This window comes from Paramormyrops kingsleyae, chromosome 16 (genome assembly GCF_048594095.1).
Source record: "Paramormyrops kingsleyae isolate MSU_618 chromosome 16, PKINGS_0.4, whole genome shotgun sequence".
NCBI lineage: Eukaryota > Metazoa > Chordata > Actinopteri > Osteoglossiformes > Mormyridae > Paramormyrops > Paramormyrops kingsleyae.
Window position 1 is genome coordinate 28,904,256 of NC_132812.1, and position 27,404 is coordinate 28,931,659.

The 27,404-nt window shown below is 41.2% G+C and overlaps 1 protein-coding gene across 1 annotated transcript; it reads right to left on the reverse strand.

Annotated features, from left to right (window-relative positions):
• Positions 1 to 4,825: 4,825 nt before the first annotated feature.
• Positions 4,826 to 25,705, reverse strand: LOC111852772 (LIM domain only protein 7-like). Its single transcript, XM_023829013.2, has 22 exons — positions 25,687 to 25,705; positions 22,815 to 23,052; positions 19,014 to 19,128; positions 18,582 to 18,724; positions 17,556 to 18,216; positions 16,862 to 17,101; positions 15,731 to 15,845; positions 14,992 to 15,153; positions 14,106 to 14,239; positions 13,851 to 13,914; positions 13,495 to 13,554; positions 13,345 to 13,365; positions 12,389 to 12,414; positions 11,740 to 11,847; positions 10,825 to 10,917; positions 9,159 to 9,544; positions 8,801 to 8,848; positions 8,512 to 8,567; positions 7,609 to 7,810; positions 7,229 to 7,375; positions 6,994 to 7,102; positions 4,826 to 6,044 (listed from the first exon to the last, which is right to left on the reverse strand). The coding sequence occupies exons 2-22, from the start codon at positions 23,024 to 23,026 to the stop codon at positions 5,931 to 5,933; spliced, it is 3,216 nt and encodes a 1,071-aa protein (XP_023684781.2). The 5' UTR covers positions 23,027 to 23,052; positions 25,687 to 25,705; the 3' UTR covers positions 4,826 to 5,930.
• Between the last annotated feature and the right edge of the window lie 1,699 nt (positions 25,706 to 27,404).

Genomic DNA, 27,404 nt, shown 5'->3' on the forward strand with positions numbered 1-27,404 from the left:
TCCCCAACCAGCAAGGCACTGTTGAAGTGCTGCCCCCAGGCGATGAACTAACTGCCCCCTCCCATGTCACACAGGGGTTAAAGCCATAGGACACATTTCATTGGGATTTGTCAACAATGACCACTGATTACTAAATTCTTAAAATAATGTGTAGTGCTGAATATTCTCTTGTCAGTTCAGTCAGACTCTCCATACTGCATGTGTAGAAACTTTGTCACTATCTTGGTGCTTCAACCAACTGCTGTGTCTTCCAGTATTTCCTCTCTCCAGACGTCATATGCCATTTTTTCACCATGTTCCATCAATTGGGTAAAGATACTGATTCCACAAATCCTGGCCCTCCTCCAGCTTTCATTCAAGGCACTGTTATACACAAGTCAATGAGATGCTTTTCTGTTTTTCAGTGCATAATACATTTGCACTTTAGGTTGTCCTAACTTGCCCCGTAAACAAGTCCGTTGGCTGCACAGTTGCTCTGGAAACCACCTGCTTCTCTGAGAGCTGAGACTCCGCATCCCTCTTCATTGTGCTATCGGTACATCAAAATAAAAGGCAAAGGAAATGAAAGTACTATATTCATGTTCGAACATTTTCCATTTGCTGCTAGACAAACAACAGAAATTACCCCTTAACGAAATCTGTAATCATTCTGCTTATCTTTCCTTATTGTGAAAAAAATCAACGTATGGCACTATGAAATTTAACAAAAGGTGATAAGACATTCATGGTCACTTTGTATGAGACATCTTAAAATTTTAGTTTACATTAAAAAATATACAGAAATCTATAACAGTATGTGTTACTGCAGAACGACAAAAGGTACAAAAGCATGACATAGCTATAGAACATGCCACGCCAATTGTACCCTGAAACCCAGACAAATTTTGAAATGTGTGATCACTCAGCCATGTTATCAAACATTCTTTGCCACCGTGTCACTGATTGTAGATTGCTGGGGGATAGATGTAGTTTCTGTTCAATGCTGGATGGTAACGAGGAAGAAGCCGGTGACATTAATTTTGTTTGTTGTTGCACTTCATAAAATGCATAAACTTAATTAAATAAAAACCTAAGGTCCCTAATTGCACTAGGGGTGGGATGCTGCTGGTTTCTCAGTTGTGTGTCTCTCTGTATAAAAATGTCTGCTAAAATAAATGAATGTGATATAACGTATTCTACATTCAATGTTTGACATTTTTGCATATTTCAGTCTATTATTATTTATATCCTGTTGTCTTATTCCCTTTGCTAGTATCACTTGAAATAGTAAACAAAATGTTTTGCTTGCGTGGCAATAAATTAAGTTATATGCTCTTCAGTTATTTGTTTAATGCGCCGGGTCTTTATTTTATTATGATATTTTGCTAATTATCATTGTAGCAATTGATCCCCCTGAAGAGTTTTACGTGGGTGAAAAGGCAAAATGTTGCAGAGAAACACAACCCAAAGCACAAGGCAGAAATAGACACTGAAATGTTAAAAGTGGTTCTTTCACTCTGGATGTGAAACTGACTCTGGTTGAGAAGGCCAATAGAACCAGGTGACACCTTATTTTGGGGAATAGGGCCCTTTCATTGGCTAGAGGGTGCTGATTAGGGACGAGACTGAAAGCTCACAATTTCTGTAAAAGGTGGAAATAAATGTACATAAGGGATAAGAAAATAAACATACATAAAAGTAACACAGGAAAGTGATGCTTATCATCAGAAAAGAAAAGCGAAACAAAAAGGAAACAAAAAAAGAAGCCATTTCAGCAGGTGAGAAAACAAAATGGAAAGGATAAAACAGACATGTACACACAGAAGATACAAACCGTTTTGGAAGCTAGAAGCATGTCGAAATAATCAACCATTAACCTAGTCCAGCGGCTTGGGCCTATTGCATGCAGCATAAGACACGAGGCAGGCATGCAGTGAACCTAAGTTCATTTATTTAATTCAAAATAAAGCAATAAATAACTTTCTGTATTTCATTTGTTGCACCGTGCAAAACTGGCAGCTCCTGCAGACTCTTCACACACAAAAAAAAATAAAATTTGCACGATTTACACTGTTAACCTTTGAGGCAGAAGGCAATAGTGTGACCTGCTGAGCCCCCTTTCAAATGCAACACCATGTGACTAAAACCCATAGAGGAGCTGCCATGACATTCGAAAAGGGGGGGGGGGGGCACTCTGCTTTAATGCTACTCGTCCTCCAGTGAAACAAGAATTTAGCAACTTAAATAAGTGCTGAAACATTTAGCAGCAGAATAAGAAAATTCACAACTTCTATAAAAAGATTAAGCACTAAACATTAACTTGCTATGATTATTTATACAGTGCGTCGCATTGGCAGTTGCTCCTGACTGAAACTGGATGCTTTAGTGCAGAGAATCATTCACTGTAAACATTCTCTTACTACTAGACAAAGGCAGATTAATTTACTTGGGGACTCTGAGACGATTGACTTTATTGGAGCCGAAAGAGAAGGGAGAGAGAATTAATAACAATGTCATAAATTTTGCCTTAGGCTGTAGCCTAGGCTATACCATTTATTAATTCACCCCTGCTATTAAAATTAGGGGGGGAAAAAAGCTGCTTATTCTCACTCACAACAATGGCAGTGTAATGTAACAGGAAATGAAATCAGTGGCTACAGGAGAGAAGAGAGAAGAAATACCCACATATCAGAAGAGAAATCATTTGAGGTTGGGTTTCAGTTATCTCCCGCGCTACTATGGTCAGTGACTATAAGTATGCAGATACATGGAGGCTGGTTTTGCTGTTAAAGATTAAGATTAATATCTGGGTGAATTTGGGAGATTTTGAGATTCTGAGGCGTACTGTCTTCCAGGTTTGCTTTAGCAAGAGGTTTGTTGCTTGTTCACTGTTTTTTTTTTAAAGGTTTTCTGCACAATGTAACTATATTGTGTTTCTTAAGTGAGGATTTTGACACAATATTGCAAGTCTTGTTTCAGATTGTGATTTTCAAAGACAGATTGAGGCCCATTTTATATTTGATTTTTTAATAGGGCCTCTTGGTTTCAGTTGCCCTTCAGCTGAAAAGTGTCTGCAAGACTTCCTGAGAGTAATAAAAATGTAACAAAAAAAGAACTATGGTAGTTATACAGATATAGGGTCTCTCTGAACCTGAAAGCGGAAGAACTGGGACTTTAGTGAGTGTATTGCTTAGTGTAAGAGGTGCAGCAGAATGGGCATATATTAAATACTGACTGAATCTTCTACGGGAGAGGGAACACATTAACTGCGTGTAGGAAGGTGTTATTTTATTGTGTTTTCATGATACTGTACATATGATAGCACAATCCCAAGTGTGAACCAATCAGCATAGGAGAATGTCATTTTTGGATGAGACATTCTGTGTTATTCACTTCATTTGTGGAAGTCAATTAATTGTCACGCTTAGTGTGGACTTATTTCTGAAAAGGACAAAATTTGTTTGTTAATAGTATAATTAGTATGTTTTGATGTATATTTTTCTTTGTCACTGACAAGCATTAGTATTTGAAAATCTATTTATGCAACAGCCTTCATACTTGATTGTAATGAAATAAATGTGCAGACTGAGAATAGCTGGTTTTATTTCAATGTTGCAAAATATGCAGTTCCAAAGCCATTTGTTTACTGAAACACAAAAACCAGAGTTCTTAAGGTGGAGCACAAACCCATATCCCTAAAAATGTCAAGTCCTGTATGCTGTGTCCTCCTTAAACCTGAGAAATATTTGGCAACCGCAGCAGTCTGGTTTTACCTCAGAACAACAATCCAAATGTAGCTTCTAAACAATGGATTTAAGAATTCAAATCAGGAGCACTGTCTTGCTCATAAAATATAGCTGAACCACAGAACATTCCTGTTAAGGAACATCTTTGTGTATATGGGTAGTAGTTCTACATCGTCACATATTTCATAAAATGTTTTTGACTGTATTCCAGACTGTAGAAGGGCAGATGTGTTCTTTAAGCACCAGTGTGCTGCACAATTTACTTAGAACAAGTAAACAAAAGTAAACTACAATCATATTACTTTATATTGAGAATTGTGCAGCGTTTTCTCATTTTTAAGGTTATTTCAAAGCTGTCATTGTGGTATATTTTTATGGGCTATCCTGCCCCCTGCTGTGCAGTTACGTACCTAGCCACCTGGTGAGTAACTGCTGCCGTTTGTGTACTATGGGAAACAAATGTTTATACAATGTTATAGTACATCTGTGAAATTACACATCTGTCAGGAGTAAAACTAAGAGAAGTGTCATGTGTCGTCCAGTTATTTTCTCTTACACAGACCATAGAATTCTTATAAATACCACTTCAAAACATTACATAGCAGATATTGCACAGATAATATTTTCACAGTCTTGGCCTAAGCATTTTGGTCACCAGTTTCCAGAAGGCGCCAGGCGTAATGAGTTTGTTTATGAATGTCATGTTTGTTTTGTGGGCCATGAACTGACAGCACCGAGCTAAATTTTTATGTCTGTGTACAGTGTAACTATCAATTTGAGCATTTCCATATGCACATTGGTTGTGCACTTATCCTGTGTAAAGATTACTGATAAACTGGTCCCTTACTGCTGTCTAAACATTTTTTTTTATAAAGGGTTAGACTTTGTCCATAGTTATGCAGCAGTCATCATCAGATGTTGCATAAACTAATCGGAAATATGGCTGCATAAATGTGTTTCAAAAGCCAAGTGACCCTCAGCCGACTTACTTGGACGGTTGTGGTTCACGCAGGAGTTTGTAAACAGTGTCCAGTGATACATTCTAGTAACTGCAGGCCACATACCTGACTTGGAGCTTGGATGTGAATGAAAAATGCACATTCAGAAATGGCAATTTTATTTACAAATGTTTAGGTCATGTTTAATTATATTATAATTACATTACTCAATAACACAGGAAAAAAAAACATTTAAAAAGTAATATGAATGCCAGTTAAATGCACCATATTATTTATTGTTTTCTTTCACCAACCCAAAGAAGGCACTTTTTAGTTTTATTTATATAGCAAAAATAGATAACAAAAATAAGAGACCCTGGGCAGATAAAAATATATAACTACATGTTTTAACACCTCAATAACCAGCATTGCTACTCTGCAATATGGTGCCCAGACTGCTTTCACATAAGTTATTATTCATACATTGTTTCAGAGAAAATCTAGATACAATCCCGGTATGCCTTAGACCATAAGTGTATCATCCTTTGATATAAAAACAGCACCCTTTTAATCCAAAGTAAAAGAAGCTCTGTAACTTTCATAAAAATCATGTAAGCATCATAGCTTGAAGAATGATAAACCATATATTAATTTACTTATTGTTCACTACACCTGTGCTTAAAGTCATATAAATGTCTTTTTGTAGTTTCTGTCCAAGTAAAGGAAGGAAAATACAGTGTTGAAGAACAATACAGCTTTTGTTTGATGAGTGAACGGGTGATTTTTGTTTTATGTTTACCAATAAAAATGATTAAACTCATATTTTGCATGTAGTCCAGATAGAATATATGAAAACAGATTTATTCAAATGTAGGACTGAAAAAGATATACCCACTTAGCTACGATGTGTTTGAAGTTTCACTGCTCTTAAATCTAACAGAAGTTACCAGTCGGAATATGATTATTTATAGTCACACCACCTTATCTTGTATGCAGTGATCTGAGGTTTAAATAAATTACTTGCTATCAATAATAAACTGGAGCTGGTTATATCTGTAATGTAATTCTACAGGCCTGATCCCCAAAACACCAAAATTCTCACAGAAGACGCATTTCAGAATTCTGCTGGATTAAAGTATTCAGTTAAAGCCTTACACCTACCTGTTGGGTATATGTACAGTACATTGACAATATAAATGAATTCAAATAATGTGTGTGTGTGTGTGTGTGTGTGTGTGTGTGCGCGTGTGTCTGTGTGTTAGGAAGGCTAGTTCTCATTCTTTATTTGATTATAGCAGGAATTACAATAGAGACGTTTGTTTCTTATTCTGACTTCAGTTCCGATCTCCGATCCACCGAGGTCAGTTCTGCATTGAATGCACTGCAAGAGGAAGGAAGGAGATGGCAAATGGGCGGGCGTGTGCACTCTCACACACATGGATCTTATAACACTGTGAGAGCCAAGCTACTGCATCAGCCATGAGGAACATAAATACTGTCAGAGCTTGGAAAACAGTCACATCGAGAGCTACATGACACTGCAGACCGGAAGGAAGCTTGGTCTTGATGTTTTATACACAAAGGTGCATTCAGTCTACTGGATAGGAAGGGTAATGACTGACGCTGTTTCCCAGGCAGAAACGGTACAAACGGTCCCAGGTTACGACCGAGATTGGTTCACTAGGTCTGTCTTTAAGTCAAATTTGTAGGTATGTTGGAAAAACACAATACACATTATTATTACTACTATTAATAATAATTAACACTGTGTAAATATTAATATTATTGGTTACTGACATGATGGATAAATACAGGCAGTCGCCAGGTTAATAATAATAACAATAATAATACAGTAATAATAGTAACTACATACGGTATTGTACTGTACCTCGAGCTCACAAACCGCTGAAGCTGTGTAATGTTTTCATGAGCGTCACAAAGCAGTGTGTGTACGTTCGTTATTACGGACCACTCAATTTAAGTGAAAATTTGAATATAATAGCCTTCATGGCAGTTTGTCAGTATGAGTTAAATCTGTAAGATGTTCTTTATCCATCATGTCAGTATCCAATAATAATAATAATATTTACACAGTGTTAATTAAATGAAGTGACGTTCTTTCTTAATGTAAAGTCAGTGTTTCCCTTTCAACAAAGCAGCCAGAAACCTTTTTACGACAGAAAGCTGTAGTTTTCTGATTAAGGTGATAATGTTTCTTCTGGCATCGTCGACACGATCAGGCTTAACCTTAGATGATCTTTTTTCATTATTCTCGTATGAATTCTGCCCAGTAGCAAGGAGTGGTCCCATTATGGTGCTTTGTCTCTTACCTTAAAACAACTCAAATGGTAACAGAGCCCCAGGGACTCGATGATCATGGCTGCTCCTCTGCCCAGCGGGTTCTCACAAGACGTGCAGGTTTTCCTCCCGCTGACTAACCTAGATTACAAAATGCATGTGGACTGCGCTGAAACGCGATGATGCAGCTCACGTCATATAAGGTAATGAACACAGCTGATCATGTCTGTGAGTAAGACTGTGAGTAAGATAAAGACGGGGCAGTACCTGCTCAGCGGGGCGCGAGATTCAGGGGTGGAATCATCACTGCAGCCAGCAGCTGGCGTGAGAGTGCCGGAGGAGGAATCTCTCGGCAAGCCAGTGGAGTAAGCGGGGAGTGTGTATCCTCGTTGTAAGGGTGCTGATTGTAGGTTGCTATATATGGGGGTGGATACAGTTAATCCCAATGACGGTTTCCATGATAAGGGGGCATCAAAGCTATCCACAGATTCACCTCTACATGCGTACATATTGATCCCTATTATTAGGTTAATAATCTCCCTCATAGCACTGATGACTAAGTTAGACACAAAGGCTATGATCCCCCATTCAGGTAAGAGGGTGATTATAGTGCTCAGAGGTCACAAGGGAGCAGATGCTGCACTGACCTCCTGACGGGTTCAGCCAGGATCACTGGCTCTTTCTGCACAGAGGCATTCTGCTGACGGATCCAGCTGTTGTCCGTGTTGAGTTGAGTCGTCTTCCTCATCTGCTGCAGGATCTGCTGGCGCTCGAGGTCACCTTTAGACAGGGAATCCCTGCTCTTCTGGGAGCTCCTGCTCCACACGGCCTCGCTCGAGGCGCCGCTGACTGTCAGGAAGAAGCGGAGAAGCGGGACTTTCAGCTAAAAGGCAGTAACCCTGACAACGGTGATCGAACAAACGATTGACTTTTCTGGCAAGAGGGAAAACGATCATGAAATCAAAATATAAGATTCTATTTTGGTACTCGTTCATTTTATGTAACTTATTGGTGCTTATTTCAAGTTAATTCAATTCTTTTTGGAATAGAATATATTGTTTTCATTGGTATTTGTGATCAGACCATTGTTCTGAATGGATGATTTTGAAAGGATATTGAGCATATCGAATTGATCATAATCAATTTTGATTCGTTTGACTGATCAGGTAGGACATTCTCTTAACTGACTGGGGCAACCCAAGCCCACCTCTCGCTTGGTCCCTGTATCTCATTGCAATGAGAGCATTTCGTCTCTTGGTCTCCAGTTCGGATGCTGAGGACAGGAATCTGTTGCCAGATTTTCTCACCATATTGTCCCTGGTGTAAAACCCTGGGAGTCACGGTGCAAAGATTCTCTGACATGCTCACTTGGTATTTGGTACATAACACAGTAAAACCTTTGCCTGAAAATGCATCTAGCTGAAGGGAATGAGAAGATTAAAAATTAATTTCGCTAAAGTTCCTTAACTGGATCTGCCTGTCCCAGATATATTTTAATAAGTGACACAAGAAAATAGGAGCTTAAGGAGAATTTTAAAAAGTCAGCTAACCTCTTCTGTCTGGTTTGTCTATTTCATCAAGCTCTGGAGTAGATTTAGACTTTTCCCTGCAAAAGAAAAAAATAACTTATTTTACTAATTAGCAAGTAAAATAAAGTGCAAATGGTGAGCAAGAGCATTAAGACTCTGCAGTCTTAAAAAGGTGGGATGCACAATCCCATTTTAGACGCCCAGAAGAGGCATCACTCTCTTTCTGTGTGAGGTATAACTGGATTGGTTTGAATGGAGAAACTGTGATACTCAAAAATGCCAAATAGTGGACCTACAGCATCATACTCACCTGAGAGAGTAATAGTTCTGAGGGGATCTGCTGGAAAACTCACTGAACCTGCAATGGAGAGTGCAAGACAAGGACAATTAAAACCATATTTTTTTTTACGTTTTGACAAGCTAGACAAATATCTCGTCTTTAATGGGTACAGGGGGGACAAACTCAGCTTTTCATTGTGGACATGGAAAATATTGAAGTAATAGTTTAAACAGTAGTTTAAATAATGTGTAATAACAGTTTAAACAGTATGGAATTGAGGGGGGGGGGGTCCCTTCAAGAGGCGGAGCGGCCGGCCCAGTTTAGTGCTGCAGCTGGATGGCTTTGATTTCATAGATGGGGCCAGTGGAAATGACTGGCTTCTTCTTACTGGTTTTGTTCCTGGAACCTCTGCTGTTCCTCCTCCTCCCGCTGCCTCTGCCTCTTTAGAAGTTCCTCCTGTCTCCTTTTTCGTTCAGCCTCCAGCCTCAGTTCCTCCTCCTGCTGCCTCTGCCTCCTTAGAGCTTCCTCTTCCTTCCTTTTTCGTTCAGCCTCCAGCCTCAGTTCCTCCTCCTGCTGCCTCTGCCTCCTTAGAGCTTCCTCTTCCCTCCTTTTTCGTTCAGCCTCCTGTCGCTGTTCTTCCTCCTCCTGCTGTCTCTGCCTCCTTAGAGCTTCCTCTTCCCTCCTTTTTCGCTCAGCCTCCTGCCTCTGTTTCTCCTCCCGCTGCCTCTTCTGCCTCTCAGCCTTCTGCACTTCCTCGTCTGACTGACGGTTCTCCTGTTAATGATGGAGTGAAGGGAGATTGTACCGTGAAACTCCTCATATCAGCTCTTCTCAATCAATCCCTTGTTTCGTAAACAGGGTACGCCAATACCCATGATGCAATCATTTACACTACATATCATTTATTTACATATTGGATTCTTCTGTGCTACAGAACTTTCGTTTTTGCATGAACAAGAAAAAAAGAATGTAATTGCTATTGTATTTTTATAATTTTTTAGCATACACCACCTTTTTTTTGGGGGGGGTGTTTGAATTCTACGTGTGTGCAGTTTGCATGTTCTACCCATGTCATGCAGCTTTCCAAAGACATGCCGTTAATCGGAGTCTCTGAAATGGCCGTAGTGCGTGACTGCATGCGTGAGTGTGTACAGTATGTGTTTGTAGTGCGTGACTGCATGCGTGAGTGTGTACAGTATGTGTTTGTAGTGCGTGACTGCATGCGTGAGTGTGTACAGTATGTGTTTGTAGTGCGTGACTGCATGCGTGAGTGTGTACAGTATGTGTTTGTAGTGCGTGACTGCATGCGTGAGTGTGTACAGTATGTGTTTGTAGTGCGTGACTGCATGCGTGAGTGTGTACAGTATGTGTTTGTAGTGCGTGACTGCATGCGTGAGTGTGTACAGTATGTGTTTGTAGTGCGTGACTGCATGCGTGAGTGTGTACAGTTTGTGTTTGTAGTGCGTGACTGCATGCGTGAGTGTGTACAGTATGTGTTTGTAGTGCGTGACTGCATGCGTGAGTGTGTACAGTATGTGTTTGTAGTGCGTGACTGCATGCGTGAGTGTGTACAGTATGTGTTTGTAGTGCGTGACTGCATGCGTGAGTGTGTACAGTATGTGTTTGTAGTGCGTGACTGCATGCGTGAGTGTGTACAGTATGTGTTTGTAGTGCGTGACTGCATGCGTGAGTGTGTACAGTATGTGTTTGTAGTGCGTGACTGCATGCGTGAGTGTGTACAGTATGTGTTTGTAGTGCGTGACTGCATGCGTGAGTGTGTACAGTATGTGTTTGTAGTGCGTGACTGCATGCGTGAGTGTGTACAGTATGTGTTTGTAGTGCGTGACTGCATGCGTGAGTGTGTACAGTATGTGTTTGTAGTGCGTGACTGCATGCGTGAGTGTGTACAGTATGTGTTCCCTGGCCTTATGCCATATGCTACACAGGATGGTCTGCAGTGCAGCCCTAACCAGGATAAACAGTCATAGAAAGGCTGGATGCCTTACTGTTGATTTCGCACCAGATCTGCAGGAATTACAGTATAGCAGCCTCACCTCTGTGTAATATGGAGAGTCTGTTTTCACTGCTTCCAACTGGGCACGCTGCCACTCTTCCTGAAGCATCTTCTTGTCTTGCTTATATTTTTCCTACATAGAGACGGGGGGGGGGGGGGGGGGGGGACCAGGTGCACGATTAATGACTTATGATGTTATGTTTCTGGTTTTCATCATCCAGTTGCCACTCTCATCTTTATGATGTATAATGAAAGCAGAAAAAGCCATCATTTATTAAACTTTGTTAAACATTTGGTCAATTCAAAGCTTTGTGTCCAAATCTGAGTGTCCAAATAGTTACTGAAATAAACAGGACAATTTAATAGATTGATATTCATTTATGAAATTGTCAATGAAGCACTGATTAGAAAAAAGAAATGGGGCTAATGAAATGTGCAGGGCAGGGAGTATCTGCAGGGCAGGGAGTATCTGCAGGACAGGGAGTATCTGCTGGACAGGGAGTATCTGCAGGGCAGGGAGTATCTGCAGGGCAGGGAGTATCTGCAGGGCAGGGAGTATCTGCTGGAAAGGGAGTATCTGCAGGACAGGGAGTATCTGCAGGGCAGGGAGTATCTGCAGGGCAGGGAGTATCTGCAGGACAGGGAGTATCTGCAGGGCAGGGAGTATCTGCAGGGAGTATCTGCAGGACAGGGAGTATCTGCAGGACAGGGAGTATCTGCAGGACAGGGAGTGTCTGCAGGACAGGGAGTATCTGCAGGGCAGGGAGTATCTGCTGGACAGGGAGTATCTGCTGGACAGGGAGTATCTGCAGGACAGGGAGTATCTGCAGGGAGTATCTGCAGGGCAGGGAGTATCTGCAGGGAGTATCTGCAGGGAGTATCTGCAGGGCAGGGAGTATCTGCAGGGAGTATCTGCAGGACAGGTTCGAGGCCCTTGGACTGGCACCCATCTGACCTGTAGCTGGCGCTCCTGCTCTCTCTGCCATTTTTCCTGCCTCTGCTGTTCCTCCTCGAGGTTCCAGGTCCAGCGGTTGGAGGAGATCCGAGGAGGGGGAACCGGCAGCTAATGAGATCAAAGAAACAAGGAGTCATACTTTGGTTTAACGCAGCAGGCTGGTCAGGACAGTTACTGCCCGAGGTTATGCCACGTGCAGCTCAGGCATCCTGCCACCCTATTTTTGAACATTACCCAAGTACACTATGATGTCACAATGGTGATCTTCTAACCACTAAACCTGAGGGTGAACCATATCTGGTTTATTTTCAAAACTAAATAGAATAGAATACTGCACTTTAATGACCTTTTGTGGGTAATGAACCCTAGAAAAGTCCCAAGTTTTTGTATCCAAGACGATAAAATTGATCACTAGCTTACAATAAATACCCTCAATTACTTAAAACAGAGCGAACAGAGTCTCAGCAATTCAATGAAAATGAAGTCTTTTTATTGTTATACAAAATCAGAACATGACAATTAAACACTTAAGTGAGGATGAGAGATGATCTCTCTTCTCCCAGCGTGAAAATGCAAACCAAACAGTGGGTTGTGTTAAGGTCATATACCCGTAATGCTCAAAGGCACAGCAAGATAAGTGATTACTTACATCTGATATTGCAGATTCCGCACCACCTGCAAAGAAGGAGCCCGTTAGTCTGTTTCTATAGCACGTCATCTTAGTTTTCTCTAGAATGAATATAGTTAAAATCCAGGTCTAATCCAGCTATTAAATTTCTGAAGCTGTAAATGAAGAATTGCTCAAAATAATTCATATTTAATTTTATAATTAAAACCATCCATTCATCCATGGCTCTGTGTTGTCTGGAGTCTGGAGATGGATGAATGTACAGTCTTTGGCAAAAGTCTTAGCCAGTCAAAAACCCTTCAGCTTAAATGATCTTCATGTTGATATTATGTCTGTCAAACTGTTCTGGCTTTAGCCATTTCAAAACCTCTCCTAAAGTCACCCAAATATTTGCAGTAACTATCCAATATAACTATATTATTTGTTGCTCCTAGTATACAATGCTTAGCTAGTCAATAAAGACTTCCAAAGACTTTTGCACAATACTGTATACCTACAAATACACATGGATATGATCTTTAATTAGAGAGAAACAATCATAACATGCTGTCACAGTGCAAGTTAGAAAGTGGCGAATTTAAAAAGCTATTAAAAGAATTATGATTAGTGACCTTTTTTACATGGTGAAACACTTTACTCTTGTGCATTACATCAGCAATGTCTGAATCACACTTCAAAGTCACTTTTGGTCAGTGGTGTCATGCTGTTATACTTGTCAGCAGATCTGCAGGTTTCAGAGCTGACATTTAATCACCTCCTGACTAGTAGCTGAAGGCACTAAGCAAGGTAACCTGCTACCGGAACTATTACGTCAATGTGGATATTAAGAAATGAACTAAACACCACCTGCGTCACTCAAGAACCAGCACCAGGCACCCCTGTCTTCCGCAGGTAAATAGCAAGGCTGTGTGTTTAATTGTGAAAGGGATTACAGTGTCACCACTTCAGGACACAAAGTGGAACAGAAGCACATTTACCGCAAAGGTAGGCCCACGATGCTGAGGACAGAATCATTAGAATGGACAAAAGGAGGAAAGTTCAAGTGGAGTATTAGACCTAGAATGCAAAGTCCAAAATGGAGATGTAGAGTAAAAGGGGATAGTAGCTCACTGCACCCACAATATTACCTTGATTCTCAAAAAACTCAGATCTCCTTTTTGAGTTTTTCACAGAGATGGGATCGAATTCTGCCCAAGGAAACACAAACAGAAAAGAAATCAGATGCTGCATACTGGTTACATTGAGCATGTACATTTTACAGAAATGTTTTATTTTTTTATCTTTGCTACATACTTATAAAATGTTTTGGTTTTTTTTTTTAAATAAAAATACATTAAAACATCAAAAATTAAACTGAAGAAAAAATAAATGCCCAAGATATGAATCTAAAAAATACAGGAAACTTGTCAACTAGATATAAGCCTATTCTAATTTCTCATCCTGGCCAGTTTGAAGGATCAGTCTGCTGACTCCTACACGTTACCTGTGCTTGTCTTGGTCAGTGACTCATTCCGGAAACCACCATTCAACCCCTTATATGCTTTGTCCTACAGAGAGGATTACAACAGCAGAAAAATAATTCATAAAACATTTCAGTGTAATTTAAATTGCAACATATCGCTTTCAGAAAATATTTACTAGTATATCCAAAAAACTTTTGCAGTAATTTAAACAGAAAATGGCATCATTTAAAAACACATTTTAACACGTCCAGTTGCTTTATAAAATCTGTACTTACATTAATAGGCTTACTGCTCACATCTGCAGTTTTGATGGAAGTTTCTGAAGGATCAATACGTGATGCATCCATACTGGTCAGATTGATGGTTTTATGGCTTTTAAATGGAAGAGAAGGCAGGTCTCTGTCCCAGTCTGAATTAAAAAGATGTTCAAAATCATACAATTAAGGGTTATATACAAAATAATAAAAAACCAGTGAAGGACAGAAAGGCAGCAGTGATCCGATTGGACAATGGGGACACGTTACAGACCGTCTTCCTGGTCATGTTGCCTACATTCAAAAACATTCTTTTTCAGCCAGGATTACCAATACTGCAAGGCCTGAAACATTATTTTGACCCAAATTCAGCTTCATAAAACTGTAACTTTGACATTGAATCACACACATCCTTAAGTACAACAAAAAGTGTGCCATAATCTGCAGTAATTTTGTGGTCGAAACAAATTTAGGGCAATAAGCGGTGTCAATTTATGTAGCAGTAGTTGTGAACTAGTTAGTAGAAAACTACGTGACTAAGAGCCCTAACCCAAAGACTGTTAGTGACACAGACTAGATGTTCATGTTAATGTCATAAGGATGACCAGAACAAGTTAAAGTTAACAGCTATTAAATGGGCAGGTCAGGATGCCTGAGTTTTATGAGGGCAGAGGAGCTCGCTCTGAATATCAAGTGTGCCAAGCCCCAGTGGACTTAGACCTTTAGGATAAAGAAGGTTGAAAAGCACTCAGTTACGGAAGTGTTTCCCAACCCGGTCCTTGGGGACACGCAGACGGTCCACGTTTTTGCTCCCTCGCAGCTCCCTGCAGGTCCCCGAAGACCGGGTTGGGAAACACTGAGTTATGGCATTATCTGTGTCACTGGCCTGCAGTGTTAGCCGACTTACTATTGTTGCCATGACGCCGGATGTCGATGACTAGACTCCCCTGCTGTAGGGCTTTCTCCATGTTGCCCTTCCACTGCAAGTAGCTCATGTCGGACACTGGCTGCCCGCTTACAGTCAGGATCTCATCGCCCAACTGCAGGTGACACATTTCTGCAGGGCTGCCTGGGGGGGGCACGTCACTGATCAGAGTGCCACCACCGGCCACTTCAACAACACTTCCAAGGAGAGCTTCTTCTGTGAACAGTAATGCTCTCGGCACTGGGAGCATGGTGATGCAGCATTTGGATTTAGCTATAATCACTCGTAGTCAGTGACAATGTATGGCTAGTTCACCAGTTATGATAAACAGATAACTGGTATGTTCATTCTGATGTGCACTTACATATTCATATATAATGTGTTTGTTTAATTATAAAAAATAATATGTGCAGATTGTAGATATAAAGCAATACTGCAAATCACAGCTTAGTTCACTCTGTGCTGCTGAACAATTCTCCATAAATTTACATGGAAGAGAAAAAGATATTAGCACAGCTAAATCATAATGAATCCTGGCATAGAGAGGCCAAAACAACATCATTCAAGACAATATTCTGAATTATGTGTAAAGAAAATTCTAAGTTCTAAGGCATGCAAAAAATTTTTGGACAAAAAAATCCCGAGAACACAGTTCTTTCGTTAGCTGGACATCGTAGTCGCCAGCCACTCACAGATAACGAGGTCGTATAATAAGGTTTACCAGGCTGGATGCTTTTCACATGCACGCCAGTGGAATCCCAGTCAGTCTGGAAGCCAAAGTCACGACTGCTGTTCGGTCTCTGGTTCAGGCTGATTCTCATCTCACTGTATTGCTCCTGTGCCACAAAAAAAGATGCTGATGATGATTCAGTACCATCTACGTTCTGCATAAAACAGATTCTTCAGTGTAACATTAAGTTTGCCATTGAGTCATATGTCATATGTTACATTACACATGTAAAAAAAATCAATTGTACAGTTGTAGGGAGAGAGCAAGTACATCTACGTCAGAGGTACCCAACCTATTTTAACTCAGGATCTACTTTTCAAGTAGCCAGTGTGCCAAGATCTACCGGTTCAAATAAGGAACCATAGCTATTACTCTGTTACTCTATAGTGTAAATGAATCTATTTCTCTACCCTAGTGGGAAAGCTGGCACTGGGAAGAGGCAGCTGGGTAACAATTGACTGTTGTGATGCTAACTGGCTTTTCAGTTCTCGCGCTTTTCAGCTGCGTATGGCTGTTTTAGCAGGGAACTCGGTCTCGTAGCTTTTGTGCATCATTTCGAAATGTCGCTCCAAATCGCCCTTCTTCGGTAAAGCCACGCTCACATTGCATATAAGACATATCGATTTTGAATGTGAGTAAACAAAAAAATAATCCTCTTCTCTTCCCACTCTGAATGGAAATGGTGCGTTTTTGATCTTTTGGCTTCTGACACGTTTGCGAGCTAAATGTACACTGAAAAATGGGCGGGCGCAAGTGCATGGACGCTTGCGACGCACTTTGCGATCGATTGAGAATTACTCCGCGGTCGACTGGTTTGGGTACCTCTGATTCACATATTTAGCAGCTACTTTTGCCCTAAAGTATGAACTTTTATAAGAAATCAGGGTCAGACGGTCCCTGGAGCAATCGGGGGTTAAGGGCCTCACTCAGGGGCCCAATGGTGACATCAGTCTGCCAACCACGATATCGGAGTCTGCAACCTTCCGATCACAGTCACAGGGTCCTACCAGCTGAGCCAAACACTGACATCCTGTCATTAGTTATTGGATTAAAACTAAGAGAAGGTACACTGTCGAAATACAGGCTCCAAAAGCTTGATCCAGAAGAACTTTAAATACTTACCTGTGAGGAGCTGCTCTCTGAGATACCCTTGGGTTGTGTCACCACTTTAGCCCGGTTGAAATCACTGGCAGTCTGGTGGACACTGTCAACATTGTCCTCTTCCTCATCATTTTCCTCTTCTTCGTTATCACTGGACTGTGAGTGAGTCTCGTCTTCAGGTACCGTCACTGGACTATGCTGGTTGGGTCCGGATGATTTCTGGACTCTCTCCCCATTAGGGAATCTGTATGAATCGTCCATCTGAAAACAGCAAATAATAACTATCCAATTTCCTGAGACTACCACTGAGCTTTACCTAGGATGTCAGAGTCTGATAAAGGCCATTGGTATCTTGCTAAAAGGATCCTGGGTTTTTTGTTACTAATGCATTCCATCTTGCTTGATGTTTTTCTTCCTTCAATCATTCTAAATGTTTCATAGATCATGTGATTAGTCTTTTGTCACATAGAATTATTTATATGTAATATAGTCTTTAATTTTAACAATAAAAAGGGCACAGGCCATAGTTTGGCCATAAATAATAATAACAATAAAAAAAACTATGCAATAGTCATAATGATCAAGCAAGGAGACACAATGTTTCATGGAAGACGGGACAAGAAGTAGGTCTTTGATTTTTCCAAGTCCTGTTTGAAAGGTTCATCCCTGGAGCCTGACTGAATATGACTGAATATGACTGAATAAACACACTTACAGTGTAGGATCTTGGCATGTAGGAAACTTTGCTGGACGGGCTCCCAAAAGGCCTGGGAGCAACCACAGATGTGATCCGCAGGCTGTCGGACCGCTGGTAGCTCCTGGGGAGGGATGCAGTGACCTGAGAGACTCCTGCTTTTCCGTCTGTCGAACTGTCTTTGTAGTAACTGTTCCGTACTTCTGACGGCTTGTCAGATTTGCTCTCATTGCTCTTCTCTTCAAATGAGCTGTTGGTCCAGCTGGAATGGTCAGAGTTGGTATTCTTGATGGTGCTGGAGTCGGCCCAGGCGGAAAACGGGGAAGGGGACAACTTGGTGGGAGTAGCTCTCTTAGGTATTCCTCCAGTGAGTTTCTCTTCCCCGGCTGAGGACAAATGCACAGGGGCAGATATCTTTGGAAGGTCCAAGGACTTTGCTGGAGCACGTCTGTTTTCCTCCTGCCCAAACGGGGCATCGGCATTCTCCAAGAGGGCACTGGAACCTCCTGATGAGTGTCTAGCCCATTTCTGTACGTCAGGCACAGACTGGGGCACAGACTGGGGCACAGACTGGGAGATGTTTGCAGAGGCATAGGAACTGTCCACAGTGTAACTGCGGGCCAGAGGATTTCTGAGTTTAGGAAACTGGTCACTGCTATCATCAATCAGTCTTCTGCTCCCTCTTTGTGATGAAAAAGAAAGAAAGAAATGGGTATATCCATGATCAGCGGAAAGACACTAGTGATCCAGACATTAACTACTTTTCCCGTATCTCTTCCACATACACATATCTGAGAATATTTAAATAGAATTATGTTTTTCTTTGATCTTCATGATAATTTTTTTGTCCTGTACCATCTCATGCACAAAATCACATATGACCATTTGACTTAAATGTTCTAATGTGCTAAAGTCACAAGACAATCAAAAAACAGGCTGAAGCTTCAAATTCAACATGAATAAAAAAATGTACACTGCAGTAGCCGTACCATTAAGATTCACGCTACAAAAATACAGTAAACCACATATAAATCAGTGTGACTGTACCTCTCCTCCTGCATGTCGCTGAAGGTCTTGTAAGTCCGGGTTCCCTGCCCACTGGTGAGTTGCTCAATCTGCTCACGTTCCTCCTTCTTCTTTACGATGTCAGAATTGACACTTCTGCGTCGGTTCTTCCATTTAGTCAGATCCTAAGAAAGGAGGACATGAATTGACTTATTTCATTCAAGAACCTAATAAGGTATTGAGTAACCAAACAAGGTGGGGTAGCGGTCAAGTCAACAAACACATGGGTGTATTGGACGGTTGCTGCAAATACTGGGGTGACTTTAGCAGAGGTTTCGAAATGGCTGAGCTGACACGCTTTGACAGACATAATGTCATAGTTTTGAAGATCATTTAAACATCATTTCTTTGACTGCCTAAAATTTCTGCACAGCGCTGTATATGCTACATAGCGTTTGCAGAGGAAAACCTCACATCTTGCCACTTGTCCTCATTGTCCTTGATCTTGCCGCGCATCTCCTGCAGCGCTTCAAAGCTGACCTGCCGCAAAATGGTGGGGTCCTCAACGATGTCACTCAAGGACTTGCTCCTGTTGGATCCACGAAACAAGAAGATGTTAAGAGGTCAAGAACAGCAAAGCGGAACATCTTCATAACTGTGCAGAACCTCATCGGTTACTGGTTCCATAGCAGTGTTTGCCCAACCCGGTTCTTGGGGACCTCGAGACAGTCCCTCCCAGCTCCCGGTGGACTGTCTGTGGGCCCCCGAGGACCAGGTTGGGCACGCTTTCCCCTAGTACTACAGAAATAACTCAGCTTTAACATCACAGTAGTAGCACATGTAGTAGGAAAAAAGCCCATGTTGCTCGCATTTTTTTTAGTATCAATTACAAACAATCCATTTAACCATTAAGCCTATGAAAACCTTAGCAATAGTAATAAAATAATATGTACTTTCGTGTTAGCAATCCATTAAGGATTGGTCAGCAGATGACTTAAAATGCTATTTATTTTATTACATGTGTTAATGGATATAGATTTGCCAACCCAGAAAGAAGCAGATGACATATTATGGGTTATGAAATGAGTAATCATCACTACTTGTGTCATCCCCAGTCATACTTACGTGATGAAAACACTTTGGTGACCACTGGGCATTCCACTTTCATAATTCATAATTCCTTTCCCCTGTTTATATGTGTGTGTGTGTGTGTGTGTGTGTGTTTATGTATGCATTACATTTTGGTTATGTCTATATTGCATTTATAAACAAAAATGGTCCCCACAGCATCAAAATAATAGGATTTTATCACATTATGAAGAGATTTATCCCCTACAATGTGATTGCTTTGACGTCGTGGGGACCATTTTTTGGTCCCACAGAAACTGAATTTATAAAAATATGTAACTGCAATCAAAAAACTAAAAATGCCAAAAGTCCTGTATTTTGTTTGGTTACTTATGGTTAAGGTGAGGGCTGGGTAGGGGTTAAGGTTGTCATTGTTGGGATTAGGGTTTTTCTCTGAAAAACCATGAAAGGATGGTCCTCATAGAGATATGAACACAAACATATGTGTGTGTATGTCTGTGTGTGTAAAATTTGTCTGCCTGTCCTGATCAGAAAGTACCGCAAGCTTGCATCCAATGATTTCTACGGTAGGCTCTAACCCTCCAATAACCAGTCCAGAATAAGGCGTTTTTAAGATGGGTAGATGATTTCTATGTCCTTCATGATACCAGCAAGCCATGGTCATGGTTGATTCCAGTTACTCTGCACCTTCTTCCAACATAATACACCTTCAGCTCGAGGCCAGCAAGGATCAGTCAGATCTGAGTCATTGTAACTAAAATATGAGCACATTCACACAACTTGCACTTCACTGTAACTATAATATTCATCCGCTTCATATCACATATACAGCATGTGCTAAATCATTTATAAGAAGCGAGCCAAAAGCATCACTCAGAAACATAATTATTCAGCAGACAGCATGTTTGGGGGGGGATACTGGTGACTATTCCGCTGATCAGCCCACGTGGGCTGACAGCAAATATCACCTGATGTTATCAATCCTCAACCCAGGTTCTGAACTCTTCTTCTTTTCAATTAATTATTAAACATTTTTCATTTTTTAATCTTGTGCTTCTTGGCATTATATTGATCCTTTCAAGGGGGTGGGGCACCTAACCCGTGTCGGGCACTGTGAGCTACTTCAGGTTTTACAATCTACTTTCAAACTGAAAGGCTCCTATGTTTGGCTAAATAGTTCACTTCTTCTTCCGCTATGACTGGTTTGTTTCCTTGATTGAAAGACTCATCCAGCTGTTTCACATTAACGTTAGTGACACATGCATGATTATAGGAGACTGACCAATCAGCACAAGAACTCAGTGCTTAAGTGAAATCCAGGTCCTCTTAATTGAAACTTTAGTTTACAAAGCCTTTCGCAGCTCATAGTGTCCCTCCTGAAGACAGACTTGCCATTGTCTGCTCAGATCCAGGGTCATGTGGTTTGGCTCCATTGTCCTATTACCAAATATTCCCACAATACCTCAAAATGGTTTTTAATCAGAAGGCTGCATAACATTTTTCAATTAATTTCTTGAAATCTAGAGCACTTAACATAACTGTTTACTGACATGACAGCAGGGGTGTAGTTCGAAATCCTGGGCCCCCAGACAGAATGTCGCCTTGGGTCATTATATACATGGTATTAGGTCTCTCAGAAGCTCCCCTGCAGCGCCACTGCATTTACTGGGTTAAAGAAGGGAAGGGAAGATAAAATCCATGCTGCTGCAGGTGTAAATTCAGCGGCTGTTTCCAAAAGCCCTAAAGAATCAGACCTCAGGTCCAAAAAGAAGCAAAATATCTCCTTAAAAAATCAAATCAGTTAACCAGCTTTTGGTAGCCAGCAGAAAAAACACTGCTACACCCTTGGAGATGTATCAGGGACCACGAGGAAGCCACCAAAGAAACAGACCAAACCTGCTCTTAAAAATAAAAGACAGATACAAAAAATATTGTATAGCAACATAAAAATGCACTATTCCCATTTTGATGGAATAAAAACTTTTTAATGTAGTTGGATGATGTAAATGGTGAAATATATTGGAATAGTTCTCCTTCATGACCTGTTTGCAACATATATTCAGAAGACACCTGAATCTCACTCCTCAGCACTTACAAAAACACAAGTCTCAGAAAGGCGGTGGGGGCCCATTTTCTGAGCAAACTGTTGGATCTGGGACTGTTAAAGTGTGAATGGTGACACCCCCATGCTACCACCAATTTCAGGCAAACCGGAAACCCTGCATACTCTTCTACAACAGCTGATGCTGGGATTCAAGCATTTAGATTTGCCTGTATCAGGTGTCAAAATCATAGGCAAGAACTTCTGATGGGATGTAGCTTATTATCACTGGGAGACTTTCTGTTAGTCCTCATGAGAGACACAGTTCCTGGAAATGACACATTATCCAGCTCTGTCCTGCGAGGCCAGTGGTTCCCAATCTGGTCCTCGGGGGGGCAAAGACAGTCCACGATTTTGCAAAAGTGTGGACTGTCTGGCAGGGAGCTGGGAGGGAGCAAAAATGTGGACTGTCTGGCAGGGAGCTGGGAGGGAGCAAAAATGTGGACTGTCTGGCAGGGAGCTGGGAGGGAGCAAAAATGTGGACTGGCTGGCAGGGAGCTGGGAGGGAGCAAAAATGTGAACTGGCTGGCAGGGAGCTGGGAGGGAGCAAAAATGTGGACTGGCTGGCGTTCCCCAAGGACCGGGTTGGGAACCACTGCGCTAGCGGAAGCTGAGGAAAAGGTACGCCTGTCCAAGGGACAGATTCCACTTGCTAGGGAAAGCTATTCTATTCTCCCAACGAATTGAAGACACTAAAACACAGAAGTACAAGGATCTCCGGTAGAGCTATTCTGTCACTATGCTGCAAGGCAGAGTAAATTTCATACAAACAAGACACAATGAGGTTTGCTTGTGTATTTCATTAAAAAATAGCCGAATCAACCTTAGTGAATAGGACAGTAAAATGTTCTGCAGTAATTATTGCGTCACAGAACCTGGGGTTTCAGACAGACAGGTGTTACACAATACGGTGCAAATAAGCAAACATGGAGCAAGATTATTAATCCCACGGCAAAGGCAGCAGACAAAATGCGGAATCGCATTTTCTGTTTGTACTGAGTTGTGTGTGTGTGTGTTACTGGTACATTGAAGTAAAACAATAAGATGATTGTTAAAGTCTAAATTAATCAGGCAGATGGGGGCACCTGGAGAATGGCTTCTCCTCTTCGGAATCCAAAGCATTGCCCCAACTCCTCCGGTTCTCTTCATTTTGCTCAATGCGTTTCTTTCTCAGTGGTGCCGGAACGTAGCCCAGTGACTTGTCCTTGCCGGGGAGGAACTGGTTGAACTGGGTGCTGGCCTTGGGCTCGACCGTCAGCGAGCGCCGGTACTGGAGCGCGTTCTTGTTTTCCGCCATCCTGGATGCCAGCTCCGCCTCGCAGCCTGGGGGCGAGGAGGACACGCGAAACTGAGCGAGGCCAGCAAACACAGTCACTGGCACACCTTGCTGGAGAGGCTGAGCCAAACGAGCGGCCGCAGCGACACTGGCACTGGTCTGGGGCCCTCAGACGCCTGCATGCCCCTGCAGACATCGTGGACAAACCATGAGAAATAGCTTTCATGTTCATTTACGGGAGAGTGTGGAATGTAGAGTACTGCATGAATGTGGCACGAGCCAAGGAAACACACAGAAGCCAGTATGATTCACCAGCGGTGCCCCACACACGAGGGCAAGAGTCATGAATTCTGCAGAACGGTCTCTTTGGTCGGGAGATAAATGTACATAACAAGTGTTTTAGAGGAAAAGGCAACAGGAGAATTCTAAATTAATATTAATATTTGACTACTGAGAACAGATCTATTAGCAAACATGTTAACAACAGACTTTAACTGAGAGTACAGATGCAGTAGATTGTTTCTGGTACGTATGGAACTATATACTATGTACTACGTAGTAACTTATAGTATTAACACTCTGCTGATCACCTCTAGCTCACACCACTGAAGAAACATTGACAGCAACTCTCCACTAGAGGGCATTATTCATTTAGTAACATGCAGCAGGAGTTCTCAACTCCCATTCGCTCCGTGGCCAGTAATCCACCGTGCCGAGGAACGCTTTGGATATTGAGGAGGGCTTGGTTAATTTGGAAAAATTATATAAGTAAATTATCAAGTCACAACATTTTCTCAACCTATCACAGTACTTGTTACCTTACGGAATTCAGGAGGGTAAAAGCTTCTCTATCTCCACCAGCTCTCTGAGAACAACAGACAAAAATGATCAGATTGTAATCTTTATTGACAACTATGATAGACACATAATAGGTCAATTCAGCACTTTACGCCTGTTATAATTTATTATTTATGGACTGATAGCAACTAAATAATTATTACAAAGTCTATCCATCATATTTTATAAAAAGCAGTCTGATCTAGTGAAATTGTTAATATATTAACTGCTATTAAAGCTTATTTTCCTTTCATGCTGTCATAAACCCACCCTTAGATTTACATCACAGCAAAAGATATGTTAGGAATCCAACCTTTCACTTTAGTTAATGAATTATTCCTAAATAGTTCATAGTCAATTACCTCCGAAATAACAGCTTGCGTTCTGAGCGTCACAGACAACAAAACAGGTTACCTCAGGAAATATACGACGCAAGGCCAGGGTATGTTCTGGAGGGCAGGCCAGAGCATCGCAAGGCATGCACACATGTACACACACCAATAAGGGGCATTCAGAACCTCCCCCCCCCCGTGTACATGTGTAATGAGCGATATGTGAGATGAAAATTAACTCGTGTGTGCATCACTGGACTGCGAGAAGAAAATAAAGTGCCTACAGTAAACATGCACAACACAAGGAGATCAAGCAAACTCAACAAGCAGAGGCAAGATTCAAACGATCAACTCTGCAGGTGGAAAGCAGCATCGCTCACCCCTGAAGGAGCGTCGTGCCACCCCATGCCATAGTGGGGTTGGTAATAATCAGCTGTTTGCTCGAGTAACAGAGTTGCCAATTCTCACACATCTGGTGTGTCTTTCAGACTCTCGCGTACGCGCAAGAAATCTTACGGCATTTTCGTATTATTCCATTATAAAACTAAAATAAGCTGCATAAAAAGCATTGGGGTGGTTTGCAAACCCTACAGACTATTTACAAGTTAATGAAACTGTTACATACAAGTAAATGTGCACGCAGACCTGTCTTTGATAGAAAATTTCACGCCAGCCAATTGGCCAAAGTTGTTGTCTTGTGGTGATTGTAATATGAAATCATTCCCCGTGACATGATAGCTGTCAATGTGATGCCTGTAGACAAAATGGGAGGTGGTCAGAATCTACCTGTGACCACAGTCTTTACTGATCATGGGGTTCATTTCAGGTGTGCCCTTTGTGACGGGTCCCGTCGACATAACCTGTCTCCACTCTGAATGGAAAGGAAACCACGAAGCTGGAGGCCGTAAGGGAATGTTTTTCTTGTCAGATCCAAAAGAACAATGTCTGGCACCTTCTCAGTATCAAGCCAAAGCAAATAACTTTGATCCACCCATCGAAATAATACAACTAAAAGAAATTACATACCAGATCAAATTAAAACAAATTGCTTGTTTTGCTTTGCTGTGAAAGATGAGTGCATGTGTATTATAAAACAAGCACAGTCTAAAAATTAGGAAACAAATATCCCCAGTATTAATTTCACCATCGATTGAATTAATTCATATGTTCCATCCATGGTACACCTGCCTTATAATCCACAAACGGATCACACCTTCAAGGTCCAAGATCCATAGACAGTCCAGAAGTGCTGAATAGGACCAGTAACATGCCTTAAGATGCTTCTCGCAGACCAGTTAAGGAACCTATACTGACAGCCGAAGATCATCAGTGAGTTTCTTATCTGTCAGATTCTACAGAAAACTCAACATACAATCCTACTTGTCAAAATGATTTATTAAAAGGATGATGATTATTATTATTACTATTATTATTAAAAAGACTTGCTCATCTATAAAAATATGCCTCGTCACTAGCCATAGAACAAACTGAAGACATTCCAGTTACACCCACCTCTTTCCAAGTCCCTAGCTCCTCCTTATCAGCGAGGACGGCAGCTATTCATAGACGATCAGGGAGAGGCCTGTCATTACCAGCCCAGGCAGTCGTAGGGCACTGGCAAAGCTGCCTTTTATGGTTAAACGTTTGTACCCAGGGCAGAAATTATCACCTGTTTCACACGCTAACCTGTTACACCATCTAATGGCATGCTGACAGTAGGAGCCAAAAAAGAACATTTTGTCATTCCTATGCAGCCATTGAGCGTCACACCAAAAATGCAAATAGATGTTTTCTGTCCAAAAAAGCACAACAGGAACGTAGAGCAGAGAGAGAGAGAGACAAACGGTGTAGTGTATCATACTGCCGTATTTCACATGAATGTCGCCGTCTCATATATGCCTTTCATTAGCTCATTAAAGGGGAAAAAATACAATTATAAAGCAAAGTCAAGAATCTTCAATGTGACTTCACAGTGGTTTTAAAATATATGGGAATATATTTCTTAATTTGCATGTAAATATGTCCCTTAATTTTTAAGCACATATTTTAACTTCATATTTTCCGCAAGTGCCATTATGGGTTACAGGGTGGCATTCAGAGAAAGTATTTGTACTCGTTCTGTGACATATGATTTCCAACCGATATGGAGGGTCAGCACTATACCAAAATAAAGTTAAAAGTCTGCTGAAACTGAATTAAATATCCAGTATCAAATATATAACACATTGCAAAGGCACCTATATATCTAATGCTAATCCTATAAAACTCTATCAACATCAAATAAAACACCCAGTTAGAAATTCTCTAGCCATTTCGACAGTGACTTTATTACAAAATACATAAAAGCTGAAACCACTAAAATAGACAATGCTGCTGAACTGTATGGGGTTTCTTGACATATATTTCTGTCACACTGAAATTCACACAAATTTTCAAATGCAAATACGCACAGACGAAGGAGATAAGTGAAGCATCTTTACTTTCTATGCCTGTGAAGCAGCTGAACCTCTGTGAAGGACTTGCTAACGTACCAATCAGATTCACCTGGCAAACTACACAAAATATTAACACTGCCAGTACAGAAACTCACATTAAAATGATTCATTTTATTGTCATATATATGACAACAATTATATTGCCTTGTTATTGTCCCGCGGACAGTCTGGAATCCCATGACATAAATCAAGAAATTACTTTGAAACGTTTGACATGTTTGTTCACTCTGGTTCTTAGAATTGGAACTCTGTGTACCTGTATATTCCACAGTGTTACTAAAAAATGGGAGGGTGTAGCACAGTGTTTGTGACAGAGTAGCAAATACTTTACTGCCTGACTGAGCTGGTTTCACTGGCCAGACGAATTAATAGTTCGAGCAAAAAAACAGGAACACTGCAGTAATTCACCATGTCACAATAACAGCAATTCGGTCAATGATAAAGTAAAGTCTCACATGCATACAATTCATCCCTTTGTCTCCACAGTAAAATGCATTGTAACTGTATGATAACAATGCTCCTAAAGTCAAACAAAACTCGACCAGACCCGAGGGCCTCTGTTCCTCTAATCTCACTTAAAGACACACCTGCGAGAGAGCTGGACAGGTTAATCAACATACCATGTTGCTTCATGGGAACCTATTCCGTGCTGTGTAAGAAGCAAGCACTAAAATGAATTAAAGCTGTACCTGAAGACAAAATCGGTATTGTGAATATTGTTTTGCGAATAACCTT

Bases quoted from the DNA above. Each gene is read 5' to 3' on its own strand.
- LOC111852772 (XM_023829013.2), bottom strand. From the start codon at position 23,026: ATGGCGGAAAACAAGAACGCGCTCCAGTACCGGCGCTCGCTGACGGTC. The intron at 15,154-15,730 runs GTAAACCTTATT...TGCCCCCCCCAG, and splicing joins TGTGAAAAGCATCCAGCCTG to GCAGCCCTGCAGAAATGTGT. The intron at 7,103-7,228 runs GTACTGCCCCGT...TTTGTAATCTAG, and splicing joins TCTCGCGCCCCGCTGAGCAG to GTTAGTCAGCGGGAGGAAAA.